Raw genomic sequence first — 21,975 nt, 5'->3', positions numbered from 1 at the left:
CACCCAAGGCCACTTACAGAAGGGAGGGGTTTATTTGGGCTCGTGTTTCCAGAGAGATAAGAGTCTATCAGCATCTCACCAGGGAAGTCTGGCAAGAGGCAGGCCAACAGCTCAAGCAGCAAGATGAGAGCTCACATATTAACTATAAGCAGGAGGCAGAGAAAAGAAACTGGGATTGGCGCCCAGCTTTTAAACCTCAAAGCCTACCCTCTAGTGACCTACTTCCTCCAGAAAGACCTCACCCCAAAGCCTACCCAAAAAGCACATCCATTTGGGGACCAAGTATTCAAGTATCTGAGCCTAGGAACATTCCCATTCAAACCAGTATAGACCTAAGGAGAAGAAAAAATACAGGAGGAGTGGCTTCCAGGCAGAAGAGAACGCCATCTTTGGGGCATCTGGTGTGTAGCGGGGGACAGGGTGCGGTGAGACCAGGCAATGCTGAGCCTGACCAGCTTGGGACCCGGGTGTCAGGAGGGGGAATCTGTTGGGATAGTGGAAAGGGGCATGATGGGATATGCATTTCAGAAAGATTATTTTGTCGACTCCAAGTTTAAAGGGGCAACATGGGAAGAAGTAAGTATCAGGAAACTCAAACACGTGTCCTATGTGTTTTCTCTTCTGAGATTTGGCATCAAAAGCAATCTCAGCCATAAGGGTTACCACTATTTTGTTTAGCCCAGCAGCCTAGCTCATTGCAGCAATCACTGCCCAACATCTAATTTTCTTTCCTTTGGGGAATTGCACTGCTCCCCCAACTAGTTCTTCAGATAGGTTGACTCTACAGAGGTACACACCTGTCTAGCAATGTCTTTCATTACTGAGTACAAGAGATACCTATTTAAAAAATATATATATATATATTCCTCTTGGTCAGTGGTTCTCCACCTGTGGGTCAAGACCTCCTTGGGGTCACATATCAGATATCTTATTTACATTATGATTCATAACAGTAACAAAATTATAGTTATGAAGTAGCAATGAAATAATTTTATGATTGGGGGTCACCACAACATGAGGAACTGTATTAAAGGGTTGGAGCATTAGAAAGGTTGAGATATACTACATGAACATACAGTAGATCATCAGGCACCAATACTTCTGTGATGGAAAACAGCTGGAGGAGTGGACAGAGAATGCAGGGTGGTTGGGATCAACATGAGTGGGGACTGAAGACAGAGGTGGGGAAACAAGCCATGTGATTCTGGAAGAAGGGTAGGGGCAGAGGGGTCCAGAACAGTGTCCCCCAGGGGAGGGCAGGCAGGTGGGTCTAATAAACATCCGAGGCTGAAATGTAGTCCCCCAGTGGCTTGGTGCTTGCCTTGGCTATTTTTATGTCAATTTGACAGAAGCTAGAGTCATCAGAAGATCCCTCAATGAGACTGGGCTATAGGCAGGCCTGGCGGGGGCCCAGTCCACTGTGGGTGGTGCCATCCCTGGGCTGGTGGTCCTGGATTTTATAAGAAAGCAGGATAAGCAAGCCATGCATGAGAAGCAAGTGCATAAGCAGCATCCTCCATGGCCTCTGCATCAGTTCCTGCCTCCAGGTTCCTGCCTTGCTTGAGTTCCTGTCCTGACTTCTTTGAATGATGAACAGTGATGTGGAAGTGTAAGCCAGCTAAATCCTTTCCTCCCCAATTTGATTTGGTCATGGCGTTTTATCACATCAACAGAAACCCTGACTAAGACAGTGCTGTCCCTCAACCTGGCCCAATGGATGGCTCACATCTGGGACTTGACCTCAATTGTACTAACAGCCTCAACCATGGGACATCAGCTGGAATAGGAAAAGAGCAGCTACCTATGTGCAGTGGATGCAGTGGAATAAGACTGAGAAAGAGGCAAGTCCAGAAGGAAAAAAGATGAATTCCTAAATGCAAGGTGAAAGCAAAAGGAGGGATTGTTTGGGAGGAAGAAGAGCAGGGGACAAAGAAAGGTAAAAAAAAAGGGGGGGGAACAAAGCAGGATAATTATATGTATATACACTATGTGTGTGTGTAAAGTATATGGAAGTGAGCCAATGAAACCCATTACTTGGTATGCTAAACTTAAAGCATTAATGGAGAAAACACGAGTTCTTGAAGACATCACTTAGCCCCTGTGTCCAGTTATGTTTTAATTTAATTCACCCCTCCCTTTTCACGTCCTTTTCCCCCTTAAGCCAGGACAAATTGATTTCCTTTGACATACAACCTGAACTCATTGTCTAACAGAGAAACATCAAAAACATTTTATACACAAAGGCTTAGAAGTAACTAAAGGGAAATATTGATACTTTAATCCCCAAATGTTTATAAAGTATGTATCACAAAGTAGTAATTATTCATTAAGACTGGTATTCATGGTGGGTTTATTAATTTATTTATTTATTGTGAGATAAGGTACCAAGCATCTCAGGCTAGCCTTGAAATCTCTTATTAGCTGAGGATGACCTTGAACTTCTGATCCTCCTTCCTCCACTTCCCAAATGCTGTGATTGTGGATCTATATCAGTTTATGTAGTGTTGGGGATCAAACACCAGGCTTAGTGAACATCGGGCAAGCACACTACCAACTAAGTTACATCTCCAGCCCCTTACTGCGGGTTTTAAAAGCAGAAATCGTGGCTGGAAAGATGGCTCTGTGAGTAAAGGCATCTGCTGCTAGTCTTGGAAACCTGGGTTCATTCTGCTTGGACCCACACAGGGGAGGAAGAAGACTGACCTTCAAAAGTTACCCTCCAACCTCCAGATGTATGCCATCGCATGTGTCTCCCCTCTCCTCCACACAGGAAATAAGCAACTACAATGAAAAGTAGCAATTCTGTATGTAGCCTGACCCCCAAGGATGTCCATACAACTGCTTAAAGCAAACAGAACAAATGGAGCTTCACGCAGCGGATGCAAATCGTAAGAGGTTGTTACTCTCATTTGTTGTATACTCGCTACTCTTCGGGTTTCCCAGAATTCCCTGGGGTACATTTAATGTTAGTAAAAACAACAGCAAACCCCCCACAGAAATAAAGCAAACAAACAAAAGCTCTATATTTTGAGTAAAGGCAACAAGGAAACTGGAAATGAACGACTTTCTATAGGCGGAAGTGCCTACAGCCATGAGTGAGAGAGAGCACACAAGCTACCATGACCCCGTGCGTAAGGCCGTGCACCTTGGACCATATGTGCCATCTAGGTTTCCATCAGTATGAGCAGAAGCGACACCTCTCCAGTGACAAGGGAAAAGTAGTTCATCTTAGAAGTGGTGGGATTCTGAGAGCACTCAAGCACTGTCCGTAAATTATCACATCTGTGACTATGATAGATGACCAATGAGCTAATGACATTGAGCCCTACCCAAAAGAACTTATTTCTTATACGTGGAGGACCAGGCTTTATCCTGAAACACAAGCAAGCTGGTCACTATGAAAGCAGGAACTGTGGCTTTTTGAACAAATTGTGTGTGTGTGTGTGTGTGTGTGTGTGTGTGTGTGTGTGAACAAACCTTGGGAGTGGTTTTCTCCTTCCACCATGTGTGTTCTGCACATGCTACTCAAATCATCAGGCACTGGCCCCATCTGTTGCTTTTTACAGTCTAGCATGTTCTGCAACAGGTTTTTGAAATAAACACCTCACTGTTTCACTGATCCTGATGATGAAGGAGCACATGTGAACTGTGGGTGGATATGGACTCAGAGGAAAATTACACTGGACACCATCGCCAAGCCCGAGTTATTACAATTTAGTCTAGAGTCACTTTAATAAACAATTTAAAACATTTTGGCATTCTTAGCCATAATCTGCTTTATTCACTACAAGTGCTAGTTGGTAATTTTCTGGACCATCAACTAAGTGCTCAGTAAAATTTATTCTTGGATCACATTAGTTGGAATGACAGTTTCAGAATTATTAATTACTTCATTTTTTGATGAATTCTTAGATTTTTGAATAAAACTCAACCAACTTCATTTCTCAGTTCAGCCGTTTTGAATTACAAAAAGGCAAAAACATGGTAAGGCTTTTATAAGGAGTGTTGTTTTGTTTTTCAACATTCTTATAAATCAGACAGGCAAAAACCATCTTTGATCTAGAAGGTTTAGAAATTCAAATACCCCTTAAGGCATTTTTGTGTTTTTCAACTTAAGGAAGAGTGAAAACAGTGTATTTGTAATGGAAAACTTTGTGCCACTAAATAGATGTACGTAACAGCTTTTACTCAATTCTGTAATTCAGCCCATGGATTTTAAGATTTTGGCTAACAGAAGCTGTAGCTCTTAGCTCCAAAGCTAGTGATACACCAGAGTGGTAGGAAAAAAAGCTGTACCTAATCCAGAATTGGGGTGGCTAGGCAGAGGAACAGTGGCACGAAAATGTCTATGTGACAAATATTAGTAGATAAAGCAAAAACATATCTCAAAACCCATGACCAGCATCTTTCTCCTGGTACTGTTTCAATCAGGATGCACGGGAGACATAAACATACAGGACCCAAAACGCTTAACACACAAACACCCCTGCAGTACCTACTTGGGGAGGGAACAATTTTATAATTTGACCTGACACTGCAGTGGCTAGTTCTCATCCATATCAACAGTGTGTAGATTTTGACTGTGATAACAGAGACACAAGTTACTAAAGTTCAGATCTTTTTCCCTGAAACTCTATCCTCATTATGGTTTCCAGACAAGCACATGGATACAGATGGGGTGTTCTTCATTTGGTACAGAAAGCTTTGCTAAGGCTGATACCCATGAGTACATTTGCAATCTCCTGCTCCTTGATGGCAAATGCCTGATGTTTCTTAAAGTCAACCCCCCAGATAACACTTGCGAATGTAGATGGGTTACTCCTTGACAGTAAAATGACCCTTCCTCTTTACACCACCCTATTTTTAAGGGGAGTCCTTCTGCTCAGCTCAGGCTAGGTAGGGATACATAAAGCTTGAGAAGGGCTAGGCATCTCCAATAAGACGTGGTAGCACAGCCTGTATCCACGGTCATCAAAGCACTCGAAAGTCAGAGGAGAATGGGCCACAGTTTCAAGGCCAGATTGGATTACACAGCAAGAACTGGTCTGAACAGAACCCATACAAAATCCAGAGTTCTAACACTGCAAACAGTCCACTGGAAAGTGGATGGGCCTGAGCTCTGCAGAAGAAAGTTGGAAATCCTGGTGCTTTGTGTAAACTGGTGGCCCAAGTCAAGCTGTTTCCTCCTCTAGTTTGACCTTCCTCGTGGTGTCACAGGACAGCAACACATGACTCAGTACAGATGTAGTGAGGCTGCAAAGGCACCATCCGTGACTAGGACTTACTCAGAAACTGCTACCTCCATGTGAATGCTGATTAACTACTTTTTACTACTTTTAATCCCTGCTTTTCAACTCTAGCTACATGTAGCAAGATACTATCTAAAATAGAACTCAATGTAGGAAGTATGCAAAACGCTAGTCCCACAACACACATGGGAGAAGCTCTGGAGTGTGCAAGTGAAATGGACATCATAGCTGGGAATAAAACAGTTATCACAGAGACTCCTGGTAGACCAGAAGACAGGAAGTGGGTCACAATTTCAGGTCAGATTTACAAGCATGTTTTCCCATTTTTTTAGGGAGTTACATCTATCCCAAAAGCTTTATAGTTGCTATATTCTTTCTCTTCCTCTTCACACAAAAATACATTGTTTCAACATCAAAATTCTTGCTGCCATGATGTATCTGCACAGATAGAAAACAGATCCTGTAGACATTTTAGTTTGGAACTAGTAGCTACTATTTCCCTGAGTTTCCCTGCTCAACTCAAAATGTACAATTATCACAAAAGATAAAAGCCAAAACAGAGCCAAGATGATGCTGACTTCCAGAGAGTAGAAAGATAGACTGAACTTTGCTCTCTAACTCAGCACAGTGGAAGAAACTCCTTAGTACGTGGTTAAAACTTTGAGAAACAGGGGATTGTGTTATATTCTTTAGAGGGCTATCACAGTGGCTTAATGTATTAGAGAAACCCAAATGTACTTCACTGAATGAAGAGATAAATAAGTAAATACAGGATTTCCCCACAGTGTATAACCCCATTGAATGAGAATGTTCCTCAAACCCGTCAATCACCCTTGATATAGGTGTGTTTTTGGATAGTGGATTCTGAAGGAGTTATTAAAGTAAATTTAACAAGTTGCTCAGCCAGGTGCAAAGGTAGGTGCCTGCAGTCCTAGCTACTCAAAAGGCTGGGGCAGGATGATCACTTGAACCCAGAAGTTTGAGGCTAGCCAAGGCAACACAGTAGGTTATCTCAAAGACACACAGGGAGGGTGGAGGGAAGAGTTTGAGGCATAAGGTAGAGAGAACAGGGGAAGAGACAAGAGAAGAGGAAGGGTGTGAGAAATCTCTCAAGATGCTAAACTTGCTGATCAGAAGGCACCAGAGTGCCCCCCCCACCAACACAGGTTGTTGCTATTGCTCATAGTTGCCCAGTATAGCTAGATGGTATGTATGACTCTAATGCTGAAGACACAACATATATTGATTATAGGACATTGAGAAATCAACCTGGAACTAACTGATCTGGAAACTTCCTCTCTGCTGGTGAGTTTTCTTAGTGCCCAAGGAACTATGTAGTAGGCTGCTGGGTGAAAAGCAATAAATGGATCTACCCAGTGGTAGACCCTAGTATGCTACAACACCGACCTGCTAGGCAAGTGGTACCTACTGGTACAATGGCTATAATGACTATAATGGGGGTAACCAATCACCTTGTGACTGGAATTGAAGCCAGCTCTACAGGAAGGAATTAATGCCTGGACCATACACTGGTCAAAAGCCCATGGCTCAGATCACAGGCCCATAGGGACAACCTAGGATCATTTTTCTAAGTGGATATGTTGTCAAACTGCCTTCTAAACACTTACAAGTATACCCATAGATTTATGCTGCTCTCAACCTTTGTCAAAGAAACTTTCTTTGCAGTTGGCAGTGACTCATAACTGGCCAAAGTGCTGAGAATAAATGACCATTGAGTGCTCAGCTTTAAATGGTACATTTATATTAACCCCTACTAGCCCAAAGCTCGGGACTATTGGGAAAAAGGACAGAAAGAATGTGAGATGCTGTCTTCTGGATATGACATGGCCATTGCACCTATGAACGTCCAGCAGCTATGGCCACCTGTACGAAGTCTATACAAGATCAAGCCGGTCGACATTCCAACATGGATTGAGGAATGACTCACGAGAGTCCACGCTAGCTGGGAAGCTGTCAGCAGCCAATGGCTGCCGAAAGGGGAAGAGTTCTTTTTCTTTGGGGGCATGGCCTCTGTTGGGTTGCTCACGGTATGGTGGATGGTCCCTGCCCTACTTGGCTTTCTCTTGTTGTGAAAAAGACCATGAGCAACTGGAGGAGGAAGGGGTGCGTTTGGCTTACACATCCCAGTCACAGTCTATCACAAGTCAAGGCAGGAACTCAAGCAGACCAGAAGGTGAGGCAGCTGCCGTCGAAGAACACTGCCTACTGGACCACTCATCACGGCTCACTCAACTGTCTTTCTGATTCAACCCAGGACCACCTACCAAGTGGTGGTGCTGCCCACCATGGGTTGGACTGTCTCACGTCAGTCATTAGTCGAGAAAATACCTCACAGACATCCCCACAGGACAATCTGATGGAGGCACGTCCTCAGCTGAGCTGTCCTCCTCCCAGGGGACTCCAGTTTGTGCCAAGCTGGCAGAAACCAACCAGCAGAGCTTCACACACGTGTTCATTCAGGCAGCATTCATTAGACCCAGTGGGCTATTAAAGAGGGCACACATGTAGTGGGTATTGAGGAGGTCTGAGAGAGGTAAAAGTGGGATTTGGGTTATATACACTAATGATACACTGTATACATGCATGCAATTGTCAATGAATAAATAAAAAGTACTTTAAAGAGATGCTAAAGGTGATTCAGTCTCTTACAGTGGTTCCTACCAGTGTGTGTGCTAGTCAGGTGTGTGGTTCTAACTCTTCAGGCAGGATGGTCCAGGCTGACTCCGAATCCTAAATGGTTCGTGATTGGTTCTAGTTAACAATCTTTAAACTTTGAATCCTGTTTGAATTTTAGAAGTTTCCAGGACTGTGAGAGCTGCAATGGTATACGTACTTAAACTCCTGCCCCCGTGGCAGAGAGCACCAATGGAGTCCTTACTCACAGAGTTCCATGTGCCCCGAATCACCCGCTCTGGGTTGTTTCTAATTGAGGTGAAAGATACAGAATAGAATCAGTCATTTTGATCATTTTTTGGTGGTGTGTGTTGAGCACATCCACATCGTACAACCGTCCATCTCTGGAATGGTCGTCTTCTCCGAAGAAAGCCATGCAACACCAATTCCTCATGACCCCCGTCCTCCAGCCCATGGTGCACCACCACCATATTTTGGTGTCTGGGAATCTCACTATACTCTAAATACCACATATGAATGGAATTATCCAGGATTTGTCCTTTCATGCCTGGCTTGTTCAACTTATGTCTTCAAGATTCATCTGCACAGCATACACCAGAATTCACTTGTTTTCACTCATTCCTCCACTGATGGGCACTTAGGTCATCTCCCCTTCTGTACACAATGCTGTGAACACAGATACCCAAATACCATCTTCAGCAGCTTCCCTCATTTCTGGAATCACTGAGTCATACGGAAATGCTGCCAGAGTCAACAAAGTGCTAAGCAGCCACTGTCCATTGATTAAAGTTAACAAGAGAGACGAAAGCCCTTTGTCAATGGTGAAGTGGGATTCTATCTTTTAACTGTGACTCTGGGATTTCCACACTTTCCAAAGTGATCTATCTTATAAGTTCAGGGTTGGCCAGGCAGCAGTGATCACGATGCCACAGGGCACTGTACACATGGGTGACATTTGAAGGGCAGAAGGGAGAAGGAACACCTGAAGGAAGAACACCAGGGCCAAGGCAGCTGGTATGCAAATGAGCAGGGGCAGAAGTGAGGCAGGAGAGCAGCTCTGCATAGGACAAACATCAGGGGACAGGTGGGCAGAATGTCAGTCAAACATCTGTGTGGGGCGCGGTGGGGGGGTGGGTCTGCCCTATACCCTGGATCAAGGGGCAATGGAGTTCTTCTTTTCCTTCTCATTTCTGTCCTCTGCCCCTTTACTTCTCTCTTGCTCATGAATATAAGCTCTGAATGGATCCGTTTTTTCATTACTTCCTCATGTGCAGAGCCTCAGGCATGGCTCAATGTACCACTTACACTGAGCAGCTTGTGTATGGCATGGTATGTGCATGGCAACACAACCATGCACAGTGGGATCCGATAGAACTATTGTAAGTATATTTACAAATGTCCTATAGAACCCAATAATAAAATAAGTGTGCATCTACACATGGGTTTTCATATGAAAATTTTGCTGTGACCATTTTTTGAAAATTATAATTAAAATTAATGCATGTAGATATACATTATACAAAGTTGTCTATGCTATTTCTATAGTAGAAAAATGTCGACATATTTATAAATATTATAGTGGTTGCATAAATTGTAGCCAAGGTATACAACTATAAAGAGAAGAGTTATATATGTTGTATTCTAACATAACTGTCAAGATGTGTCATTGTATGAAAATATGCATAAAAGATGAGTGTTGTAGGTTACCATGTCTGTAAAAAGGGGGAAACAGGATGTGACAACATTAGATGATGGGGCTGGAGAAATGGCTTAGGAGTTAAAAGCACTTGTTGCTCTTGGAGAGGACCTGGGTTCAGTTCCTGGCACCCACATGGTGGCTCACAACCACCTGTAACTCTACTTCCGGGCAATCTGCCACTCTCCTGGCCTCTGAGGGCCCCAGGCAAGTATGCATGTGCTGCATGTATATACATAGATACATGTAGGCAACATACTCATACACATAATCTAAAAAATCAAATCAAAACAAACAGTAGGTGGATAATATATTCTTGCCTATAGAGGAATTCTCTCTCAAAGTACTATATAGCAAAACTAAGCACCATGGCTGCTCATAGGAGGGGACCAGGGTATTCAAGAGATGGGATGGGAGGAGGGTTTCTTTATGTATCCTTTTATATTTTTATAATATTCCTAACCATAGAAATATATGCTATCATCTTCCCAGTGTGTCCTGAGCTGTTTTGATCAAAAGGCAACCAGCCTCCTCCCAGACTCAATTGCAGCGGGGGATGACAGACTGCTGTATGTTGATGGGCAATGGAGTGGGAAACCATGGGGGACTGTGGGATGAATGCCAACTTTCTGTTGCTCAGGGCTGTGGTGACTGGCTGGCAAATCATGGGTTTGGTTTTGAATTTTGGGGTGTGTGTGTGTGTGTGTGTGTGTGTGTGTTCACGTGTGTATGTACATGCTTGTGGGGACAAAAGTTGACATTGGGTGTCTTTCTCAATGACTCTCACTTTGTTTTTTTGAAACAAGGTCTTTCAATGATGGTGAAAGTTACCAAGTCAACTAGACTGGTCGACCAGACAGCCCCATGGACCCTTCTGTCTCCACCTCTCCAGTGTCGGGATTATAGGAGTGCAGTCAGGCCTTTGAGCTGGGTGCTGGGGAACTGACTCAGGTCTTCTCAGCTTCAGATATACAACTCTTTATGCTTAAAAGACATACAGTAGTTTATGGTCCTGCAAGAACTCCCAGGGGTAACATTATATACTAAAGATTTATTTATGTGTTATGTATATGATGTTTTGTCTGCATGTATGCACACCAGAAGAGAGCATCAGTATTCATACACTATAGACGGTTCAGACAGTTGTGAGCCACCAAGTAGGTGCTGGGAATTGAACTCAGGACCTCTGGAAGAGCAGCTAGTGCTGTTAAGCTGCTTTTAACTGCTGAGCCATTTCTCTGGCCCATATACTAAATTTTTAAATGAATTTTTTAAAAAAAATCATTGCTAAGATGTAATTTAATTTCCAAAAATGAATGATTTATCTTTGTCTTAGTTTTGAGACAGGTCTTACTATGAATCCCTGGCTGGCCTGGAACTAGATATCCAAACCAGGCTGGCTTTGAACTTACAGTGATCTTCCTGCCTCTGCCTGGGGGGGGGGGGGGCGTTGTTGCTGAGATCCCAGGCATGAGTTACCATTATCAGCTAACAGATTTCTTGAGTAACATACCACCATATATGTTTGGTCTTTTGTTTTTGTTGGTTTGTTTGTTGGTTTGTTTGTTTTTCAAGACAGGGTTTCTCTGTGTGGTTTTGGTGCCTGTCCTGGATCTTGTTCTGTAGATCAGGTTGGCCTTGAACTCACAGAGATCCACCTGCCTCTGCCTCCCAAGTGCTGGGATTAAAGGCATGCGCCACCACCACCACCACCACCCGGCCATGTTTGGTCTTTATTTAGTTTAAGGAAATTTAATTTGGCAAGTTATGAAGTATTTTATGAGTACCAGCTAGTTTAATAACGGGTCAGATGATTGACTACCCCATCAGATTAGAGATACATGTCCAGTGAGATGTGAGAGTAGCTGTATTGGTGTTCTGGGCATATATAGAGACATAATCTGTGCCTCCAGTAATCCTAAGAAAAACACAAGTTCAAATACTTACTTTCATTTGTTTTTATTTAACTCAAAATAGCTAGTAACATAAAAACATTTAAAAAAGTATCTCTAATACTTCACCATTTAGTTAATTTTCGCTGATAACACTTGATTACTTTATTTCTAACATAATTACACAATCAATCATAAAAACGTATCTTTAAAAGTTTGCAGCAGGCTTTCAATCTGTAGGTTTAGACTCTAATAAAAAATTCATGACATGGTACTTTTAATCGTAAATCTTTTCTCCAACGTTTAAATTTACGAAAATTCATAACCACAAGTAGGCTGTTCATCAGCACATATTCACAGGTAGGACATACACTCTGCGCTGTCACTAAGCAAAAGATGACCATCTGTGTGACATCCAGTGGAGAGACAGCATCAGATATCTAAATCACATTAATCTACACATGATGTCAGTGAAGAGAACCACCACACAGAAGCCTGTGGCAATACCATGAATGTACACTATGGAGGAAACCCAGACACAAACAGTCCATCTGTTCCTGTTGCAACCACTTCAACTCACATCTGACTCCCGCTGGCACAAGGACTCCACAGTGTGACTCTAGTGTTTAAAGTGTGTACTTTCTATACGAAATGGCCTCTGGGACTGCATCGGGGCACCAGCTGGTCTTCAGAGAAGCACTCATACTTTCCAATACTAGAGGAAAAAAAAAAAACGGCAGGCCAGACTTCCGGTCTAGTGTCTTTCCAGAGGACTCTCAAGGATTGTGCCAACACCCCATTTCATCTCAAGCACGGATACTGGAAGCTAACCTGCCGCTGACAGGGAACCCCACAGTAATGGAAACTGAAATGCATTGTGTTCTTCAACGCATTCTACTGCCAGCATAACTGAATTTCCAGTCTGGCTCTTTCCTCACACTTAGCACAGTGGGTTCCAGGACTCTCTTCTGGCACCAGCACCCCTGAATACAGTAACCCCCGCTGAGAACATCTCATGGCGTAAAGACGGGTGGGTGTTGTCAGGGTCTGAGCAGAAGGCCACCAAAGCTGCATGACTCTGGATCTGATTTCCAATTATCAAACGGTGCAACTGGGGCAGTGGCTGGCTCCGTCTGGTGGCGCCTGGTGCTCCACTGTGCTCCACTGCGGTCCCTGGGTCCTGACTTCCCACGTCGGAGTCTCCCTTTTACTCAATTAGCCTTCAACTGACGCTGCCCTGGTTCAGTTTCTAATTTTAAAAGCACCATTCTAATAGAAATGTCCCTGTTCTGAAGGAAGCTAGGACTGTGAATTTTCCCACTAGCTAGAGCTATTGTGTCATGGAGTTCCAGTTAAGTCGGTAGAGATATCGATTTTCTTGCCCTTGACACTGAAGCTCGCTTCAGCTTCTTCCAGCCGGGTAGGGTCTCTACCTGGGCTGCAGATGAGAGTAAAATATCCCACGAAGAACCCCTTCGATGACCACATTTGGAAAATCTGAAAATGAGAAGGGAAGCTGCTTTTCTTAACGTGCATCGACAAGATACAATTGTGTTCGTGGACAAAGGGTTGGAGCCACCCCACTCTCTGGAGTTCACGAGACCAAGTCATTTGCCCTTGATCAGGAAAGAAGGTCAGAGATTGAGGTCACTATGTCAGAGGTCAGGGCTATTATTTGTGCATATTTACCCATGGACAAGGAGTGCTACCATTTGTGCCTGTCAGCCAGAGGCCATTTTGGCTCCCACCAGGCGCTGCAGGATTGCAAGGCCAGATTTGTAGTGTTATCGATTCAGGGGCTGTTCTTCTAATGGTTAATGCCGCTAGGCCCCAGCTCTTTATCTGGATGTTTCCTCACAAGGAAGATGGATTACGCTGGCAATTCAATTTCTAACAAAATCTCAATACACTTGAAAGAATCCCAAGATCTCTACTGGGAATACTTGGCTGTGGTTTTTCCACTGAGGCTTATGGAACCAACTTAGTCCAAGTTGTCCTGTGTATACTTGTTGTGGGCACGCTCTGGAGAGCAGAGAGATGGGGGGTCTGTCTTTTAACTCCAAAGGGCAAAATTCTAACAAGAGTCATCCTGTGGAACTTGAAAAACCAGCCTCACTTTTGTAGAAGGCACAAAGGCAATGCAGAGGTACACACAGCATGCCGAGCCAGTTTCTAGTGTGAGAGCAGGCAGAGCATAGTGGACTGTGCAGGGGGATCAATCTTCCCATGGCCCAGATGTTCAGGTTTAAGCTTCGATCTGTGCACAATTACGTCAGGAGTTAGGGGAAAGCTGAGCACTCTGAATAGAGTTATTATGCAAATGGACCAATACCTTAATACTTCTTTTCCTCCATCCATTCCCTATAGAGTAGCTATCACGAAAGTCATGTACAAGGGAACTGGACTTCATCAGAGGAGGTGGGAAGGCTCCAGGCAACTATGAGGTGACAGTACAGCCTAGGGCAAAGGCACCCAGAGGGTTCAGAGTCGCCAGAGGAATTGGGGCAGTAGACTGGTGTTCAGGCCAGAGGTACCACATCAGATCTACGAGGATCTCATGGGCGTTTAGGCTTTATCTGAAATGTATCGGGAGTACTGAGGAATTTTAAGTAAAGCAAGACATGAAATTCTGAAAAGATGATTGGCTGCCACACAGGGAATGGACTGAAGCATGTGTGAGGCAGACACAGATCAATTTGGTTACTGCTACAGTTCAGGGTGAGATCCTGATGCGGGACCCAGAAAAGCGGATGGATTCTAGAGAAATGAAGGCTGTGACCTGGTGACAGATACAAGTGACTAGTGGATAAAAGGGAGAAGCCAAGGATTAAGCCAGATGGGCTGGTGTGTGCTTGTGATCCCAGGGACTGATAGCCGAGGCGGGACCTGGAGTTCAAGGACAACCTGCATTATACAGTGAGACTCCTTCTCACTGAAGGGCTGGGAGAAAGGGGAAGGAAACAGTAATCGCTGACGTCCTCATTGGAGCTCCTTGGGTTTCTGTCTGACTAAGCCAGAGGGCTGTGGGAGAAGGTGAGGAAGGAGAGCGAAATAGAAGCCAATCATCACTTCAGTTTGGGACCTGCTGAGTTTGAGACACCTGTGAGCCCAGTCAAGGGCGAAGTCAAGTACGGAGCTGGATACACTGACTGATTTACCTTAGCAAACGCTCACTGAAATGGTGCTGCATCCTGGGTAGTCACTTCCCAGCTCTAGGGACACAGCTGAGCTGATTTCACACCAACACTTCCTTACAGGTTATTGAAAATCTGGCATGAGAAACCAAGTTCATGGGCGCGGCCTGGCACAGAGTAAATAGTTGGCCATGACCACATGCCATATATCCATCTAGTTACTGGAAATGTAAGTTACAGTCTCTGTCCAGGCCACGGAACAGGTGCTAGCAAGCAAATGGTACAAATAAAATGTTTAAACAAATCTCTCTACTATGTGAATAGTGAGTTCTTTCTGGCTGATGTCACTGGATTTCTGAGTGTGTGCTTTCTGCGCACACACAAACACGCGCGCGCGCACACACACACACACACATATGCATGTATATTTACACAGGACAGAGCTTTAAAAAGCCTTCAGTAGGCTATATATCTGTGTATTTGAAGAAATGGTCTAGTTAATTCTAATTTTAAATTTATTCCTCATACAGATATTAATAAATCGAACCACTGATTAATTCTCAATAAAATATCCAAACATATTTCATCCACGTGGCATACTGTTATCCTTTCCCATCTGAAATCTGAAAATCTACTTAAATACAGTTAATTTATACCATGAATGTATTTAACTTACGTGGATTCAACGAAGTCCCATAAAACAATGAAAACCCCCTTATGAGTAATTAATTCTATGCCGTGATGAATATGTCAGACAGTGGCTCAGAAACAAGGACACAAAGCAGGGCACAGGAAAGGGAAAAAAGGCTCAGCACGAAAGGGCCGCCTGAGCCAATTTGAATGAGGTGCTGTAGGAGTCAGCTGTGAGGGTGTCCAGGAGAACGTGTTCCCTGTACAGGGAGCAGCCAGCGGGGAGGCCCTCCAGAGGACATAGTCTGCAGCCATTTCTACTGAAAGATGCCAACACGGAGAATAGACGAGTGGGCCTGTCAGCCTAATGGTCAGTGATGGGATAACTGGGCACTGCACCCCACACCCCACACCCCACCTCACTTGTTCCACTGCCCTTTGAACTTTTAGATCCAGACTTCACCAAGGCTGTGACTGAACACAACGTCCATCACTGCTGACGTGCTCAGGGAACTGTTCTTTCCTTTGTCTCCCCTTGGGAGGGGACGGGAAGGAACACAATTTGGGAGACATTTCTTGTTATTTTTTTACAGGCATTCCTCTATCTAAGGAACATTCTCTGTGGGCAATAACAACAGGACAAAGATGTATGGAGGCTGCCTGAAAGAGAGAGGAAGTAAAGCTTCAGAGCTGTGACATTCAACACAAGGCCTGGGAGCCGACGGGCCCACCAAGCATGCAGACAGAATATTCAAGGAGGAAGCAGCAAGATGTCCTGGGGGTAGGGTTGGCAGGGTCAGTAGGATGGGCAGGGCAGGTGCCCAGGGTTAGGGCTGGCTGGGTGTGTGCTGAATGAATTGCAGAGTAGCTGGAACCAGCAGAGTGTGTGAGGAGAGATGATCAGGAATAGACCAGAGTTCTTGCAAACCACAGCAAGAGTCTGTGCTGGAAACACAATTCTGCCTCTCAGTTTCATGGATGGGGTAGTTCAAGGGCATGAGCAGAAGATTATTTAATGAAAAGCTCAGTGAGCAGCATTCGGTCTTTGATGGAAAAGCCAAGGGTGAGCCAGTGTTTGAAGGGAGAGAGAGTGATCCAGCACATCTAAAGACTGAAGGAAGGGCAAGTGAGACAAAGAAGAGAATTGGCCAGAATGTTCAGCCATGTTGAGGATACCTGGGTCCTTGAGGAGGATTGTTTTGTATTTTCCAGAAAACTTAAAACAAAGGCCAAAGCACAATGCTTTTGAGGCTGTCACGGGAGTTCTCTCTGGGGGCCAGAGATGGCTCACTGGGTAGGAGCATTGGCTGATCTTGCAGAGGACCTGGTTTGGTTCCTAGCGCACACATGGGGGCTCACAAACATCTACAACTCCTGTTTCGGGGGCCTCTGCAGGCCCACAGATGGTACATATACATATATGCAGCAAGATCCTCATACACATAAAATAGAAATATATAAATCTTTAAAATCAAGGGTATTCTCTTGACTTTTGTTATCAAAAGCTAAGAAGATAACGATCGGTTACTAGCCTGTTCTTTTTTTCCGTGTGTGTGTGTGTGTGTGTGTGTGTGTGTGTGTGTGTGTGTGCGCACATGCACACATGCACAGTGTCCACGCATACAGAAGGTAGAAGTCAACCTCCAGTGTCGTTCTCAGGAGCTGCCCACCTTGCTTTTTGAGACAGGGTCTCCATGATGGAAAGCACATTGATCAGCTAGGCTGGCTGGCCAGTGAGCTCCAGGGATTCTCTTGTACGTCTCCAAAGTGCTAGCTTATACGTGCACCATCGTATCCAGCTTTTTTTTTTTTTTTTAAATTTATTTACTTTTATTTTATGTGCATTGGTGTTTTGCCTGCAGGTCAGATCTTTGAGTTACAGACAGTTGTTAGCTGCCATGTGGGTGCTGGGATTTGAACCCGGGTCCTTCAGGAGAGCAGTCAGTGCCCTTAACCACTGAGCCATCTTTCCAGCCCCCCACCCCCCTTTTAATGTAGGTTCTGTGAGTGGAACTCAGAGTTGTATGCTTGAGTGGCAATTTACCCATAAAGCCATCTATCCAGTGTCAAGTATTAGCATACTCTAAAAAGATGTTTAGGCAAAATGTCTAAATTACATGTAAAGACGACAGATGTAAATGAGAGTCAGTAAATCTCAAGATTTCCACACTCAGTATTTTCAGTAATAATGACTTTCACTTGCTAAAAGGCATCTTAACAACACTGTGTGGTACAGATAAAGTTTCTCTAAGGCCAGAGGAGCCTGATTTCCAAAACTAGGTCTGCTAAAATCATAAGACTATAACATGAGAGCTGGCCACTGTACCTGTTTCCTCCTGCCCACCAAACCCATTAATTACAGTCACTCTCAAATAGGATTTCCCTCATTTTGGTCTACACCATCGAGTGACCAACAATACACACACCTTACTCTGCCTGTTTCCCACATTTGCCCTGACGTTGCTTCCCAGAAGGCTTCTCTGCTCTCCACCGTCAAAGTGTATACTATGTGATATAAGCTTAATAAGAATCCGATATAAGGATCACAAAACCCACCCCCTACCTCCTCTCACTCCCACCATACTCCTGGCTATTCCTGCCTAGTCATCACTCTGTTCTGCCCACTGCTGTGGGAACTCTGGACAGGTGCATGAAATATTTGAATAGAGACGATTAGGTATGGAGCCATTTTTAAAAGACAATATGACTGGTTCATCTAGATGAGGTTGTACTATGTTTGCTAAACATAATATTTTAATATATCAGCTAATATATTAATTAATTAATATGAATATGTTAAATACAGGAAGCATTCCTTAAGAGGGGTAACTGTGCCTCACTGAGAAGACATGCACAAAATGCCACCATAAAACCATATTCTTCACAGCCGAGGCAACTCTCTGAGCAGGGTCGGAGGAGTCTCTTCATGAACAATGTCTGCGTCCTGGCCACTTTTCCTTTACTGGTAGGTAAGTGGGTCATGTGACTACAAGTCCCATGCTACAGACGGCAGTCCCCTCTCTCTCCAGCTTGTAGCAAGGTTCTGTTGACAGACACAGTGCTTTATCTATGCTTCCTTATGGCTTGGTATTTGTGATTCTCAGGCCTATTTTGCTAAGAGCAACGAAGAAAAACCTGGGTCTCAAATGGTCCACCTGAGCCTGCTAAGTCACCAACATCCTTGAGTCGGAATTCTCCCCTTTAGCCAATGAGAGTACCTGCTGAGCCTATTTTATAAGGCCGCTTGCAAATTAAATGAGATGATGTCTGAGAATGTCCTCCGGGGACATTATGGAGGAGAACACTTTGAGAAGGACTCTAGGAAACTGGAACCGAAAAAGGACGCATGTTAAAATATCGATTATGGTTACACTTCAATCGATTTGTTGTAATAAAAATATCACTTAAAAATATATAGTCTATCATCAAAAACACTGAAACCTAAATGTAAATTCAGGTATACTTGTAATGCATACACATGGCTTTTGGAAGGAAGCATTTTTAAGAAAGACCAGAACCTTCAACCTGAACTCTGACATCTAGATTAAAAACAAGCAGTAGTCTTAAAAAAAAAAAAAAAATCACAAAAAAAGAAAGAAAAATAAATACTTTTATCCCTTTTTTCTCTAATTCAAAATAGGCTAGGAAGAGAGAAAGAAAAATTACATTTCCTCCTGAAAGGCCGGCCCCAATTAAAATTCTAAATGTCTCTTACACCAAGAGCACTGGTTTATTGGCAGATGATTAAGCCCTGGACCGATGTCACTCTGTTAGACCCGTATTACAAACGTGGTTTATGTGGTGCAGGGGCAGATCAGTAAAGAGCTGTTAGCAGATGACAGGTTTGATTACCACTGGCTGCAGGCAAGACGTATGGATCCCCGAGGAACAGCAGCACCGGCTGGTGGGACAGCTTGCTGGAAAGGTCAAAAACAGGCATGTCAGCATCAGGGGACGATGGTAAACAGAAAACACTACAAACTAGCTTTGAGGGGATCAAACTGCTGTGTGGGATGTCTCCAGGTCTCTGCATCTACAGTGTGGGTGAATAAGAGCAAACACACAGAGGGAAATCATGGGCGCTGTGCTTGCCTTCTGAATATTTCTCTCTGGGATATGAGACAGACACTCATCTGTGCAGTCAACACCTCTGCTGGAAAGGCCTCTCTGAAACTCTGTGATTTGATCGTAAGTAAGACAGTATTCTTATTACTTGCATGAAGCCATGTGGGGCTCTTAATTGCAATTAACCCTGCAACTTCCCATCAAATATTTAATATCTCAAGACCAATATCCACCAAAGGTTTCCAAGAGAAACATGACTTTAAACAGGTATACCATGGGTAGTTAGACACTGAACAGACTATAGTTCTATTATTGATCTCGGTTTCTTCTTGTTGATTGCTATTAGTTCTTACCTCGACTCCTCAGATTCCGTCTCATCAAAAGATCTGAAAATTTTATAAAAGGAAAAGAAAAACAGTTAAATTGGGCCAACATTTATGCCAACAAAGCAAAAGTCAGTAACCTTAACACTGAATTGGGGAAGCCAACAGAGAAGTTGAGAGCTTGTACTGAGCCACAGCATAGCTGATAACACATAACATCTTCAGATTCTGAGCATCTCAAATTTTCCTTAAGATCTTTTAAAAATCGTATGGCTTTATTACTATTTGGGGGTTGGGATGACAGTAAAAAGACCCCAGTCACTGTCATTGTTAATGTCTCTGTGCAAAACCCAAGAGCATCTATCTATGAACCTGCCCTCCCAGGAAACACGAAGACGCAGGTGTGACAGAACACACTGGTCACAGAGATCACTGGGTGAGTGTGGAACAGAATTCAGCCTGTGGGACGAGCAGCCTTGAGTCACAGTGCTGAGGAGGGGCGGTGAAAGGTGTCTACTGCCCTGCATTCCGCCGACAGCTCACGTCTAGCCTGATCTCAGGAAAGGGCTGGAGGCAGAGGGAAAGGCTGGGTGAAGCCCTTTCCCCTACTAGACAGATTTGCCTTCTGTCTCTGTGGATCGACTGACTGGGCAGGGGTGTGGCTGACTGCGTTCAGAGGCTAGCTCAGCCCAGCTTACTGCAGATTTCAGTCTTCAGAAGAATTGTGTCTAGCTGCTGGTGATGTTGCACCTAGTTTCATGGTCAACAGGGCCTGGGGACTACAGCCCATCAGTTCCGAGTTCCTTGGGGGCGGGGGGCGCGGAAGTAGTGGTCAAAGAAAGAAGCCCTAACGGAAGACCTGGGTTCTGCCACTTGCATGGCTTGGGAAAGGCCTTTAAATACTGTGTCTCCGAGCAACAACCAAATGGGGGGTGTTGGATCAATGATCTCTAAAGTCATCGATAGCTTTAAAACTATATGAACATGGGCGCTGGAGAGATGAAGGTTCAATGATGGTTCGGTGGTTAGGAGTACTTGCTGCTCTTCTACAGGACCTGAGTTTGGATCTCAGCACCCATGTCAGGCAACTCACAACTGCCTGTAACTCCAGCTCTGGTGGATCTGATGCCCTCTTCTGGATTCCACAGGCACCTCCCCACCACCACCACCACCACCACCTTCATGGCACACACAGACACAAGCATACACATAAATAATAAAAGCATATCTCTAAAAAGCTATATGAATATGTGTACTTGGCACAAGTCAAGGGACTGTCCTTGATTACACTCTGGATTCATAATTACCATCTGTAACACTATGTGACGCCATCACTTAACGAGGTTAGTGCCTTGTGCCTAAGCATGGGTTTGCCTGGACCATTTGCTGCAAGATGGAGGTGAAGACTTGGGAGGGATTCCTCTCACTATAAGCAGAGGAATATGAGAGAGAATGCTACCTCAATTAAGAGTTTAGATGTGGCCAGCTTGCCATGTGGCACCGCTCTGGGGATATTTGTTAGGACAGCCAGTTACTGAAGGGTAACTTAAAATGCACGCCCACAATGCAAATAGCAGTTCTTACCCACAGCTTTCTGCCTTTGGGAGAGAGGGCAAGTGTCTCACATTGAGGAAATCAAGGAAGAGTTTGGGAAGTTCTTCATTTTCCAAAATGACAGCCTGTGGAAGCAGAAAACAGAATTAGAGATGGAAGGGAAGTCTGTTAGACCATCAATCAAAGGAGCTCTATCAAAAAGTCGTAACTGTCCATCAAAGTCACTACCAGCAATACTCACAACTGATATGAGGAGTGGCTGTCCTTCCAGCCACCATGGGGTCAGGCTGATGCATATGTTATGTAGCATGTGCACCCCCTGCACTTCTTATCCAGTACTCCTTCACAGTAGATTTACAGAAGCGTCTCCTACCTTCAGATGCTCAGTATCAGACAAGACACTGGGGAAGCACCAGACATGGTCCCTGCCTTTACAGAGACTCTGACCCATCCTGAACAGTCTAACAAATCAAATTGTCCCATTGAGTGATAAAGCATTTACATTTCCATAACAGGCCACTACCCCTTGGAAATACTGCAGGTTTTCCATCTAGAAGATTTAGTCTAACCCCTTAGTGATCACCTGTTTCTGCACTAGGATCTGTTGACATTTATTGCCATCTGGACAGCTCCACTTAAAGGGTCAGTGACAACTTTACCGCTAAGTGTAAATCAGGGTATATATTGAAAAAAATCTATAAAGTTCTTCCACTTAAATAGCTCTGCTAAAGAGCTGGCATAATAACATAAATGTGTCAGCACGCTGAGATCCAAATT

At 44.1% G+C, this 21,975-nt stretch overlaps 1 protein-coding gene across 1 annotated transcript in view; it reads right to left on the bottom strand.

Moving 5' to 3' along the window:
• Positions 1-12,144: 12,144 nt before the first annotated feature.
• The window catches only part of Snx24 (sorting nexin 24), a 156,254-nt gene continuing 146,423 nt past the window's right edge, over positions 12,145-21,975 (bottom strand). The window contains exons 4-7 of the mRNA XM_036204646.1: positions 21,229-21,323; positions 19,675-19,707; positions 19,109-19,173; positions 12,145-12,989 (exon numbers count right to left, since the gene is read on the bottom strand). Of these exons, the coding sequence (XP_036060539.1) occupies positions 12,922-12,989; positions 19,109-19,173; positions 19,675-19,707; positions 21,229-21,323 (261 nt within the window). The 3' untranslated portion in view covers positions 12,145-12,921. The remainder of the gene's footprint in view (positions 12,990-19,108; positions 19,174-19,674; positions 19,708-21,228; positions 21,324-21,975) is intronic.

Source organism: Onychomys torridus, chromosome 13 (genome assembly GCF_903995425.1).
Source record: "Onychomys torridus chromosome 13, mOncTor1.1, whole genome shotgun sequence".
NCBI classification, from domain to species: Eukaryota; Metazoa; Chordata; class Mammalia; order Rodentia; family Cricetidae; genus Onychomys; species Onychomys torridus.
The sequence above is the reverse complement of the archived record's forward strand: the minus strand, read 5'-3'. Positions and strand labels throughout refer to the sequence as shown.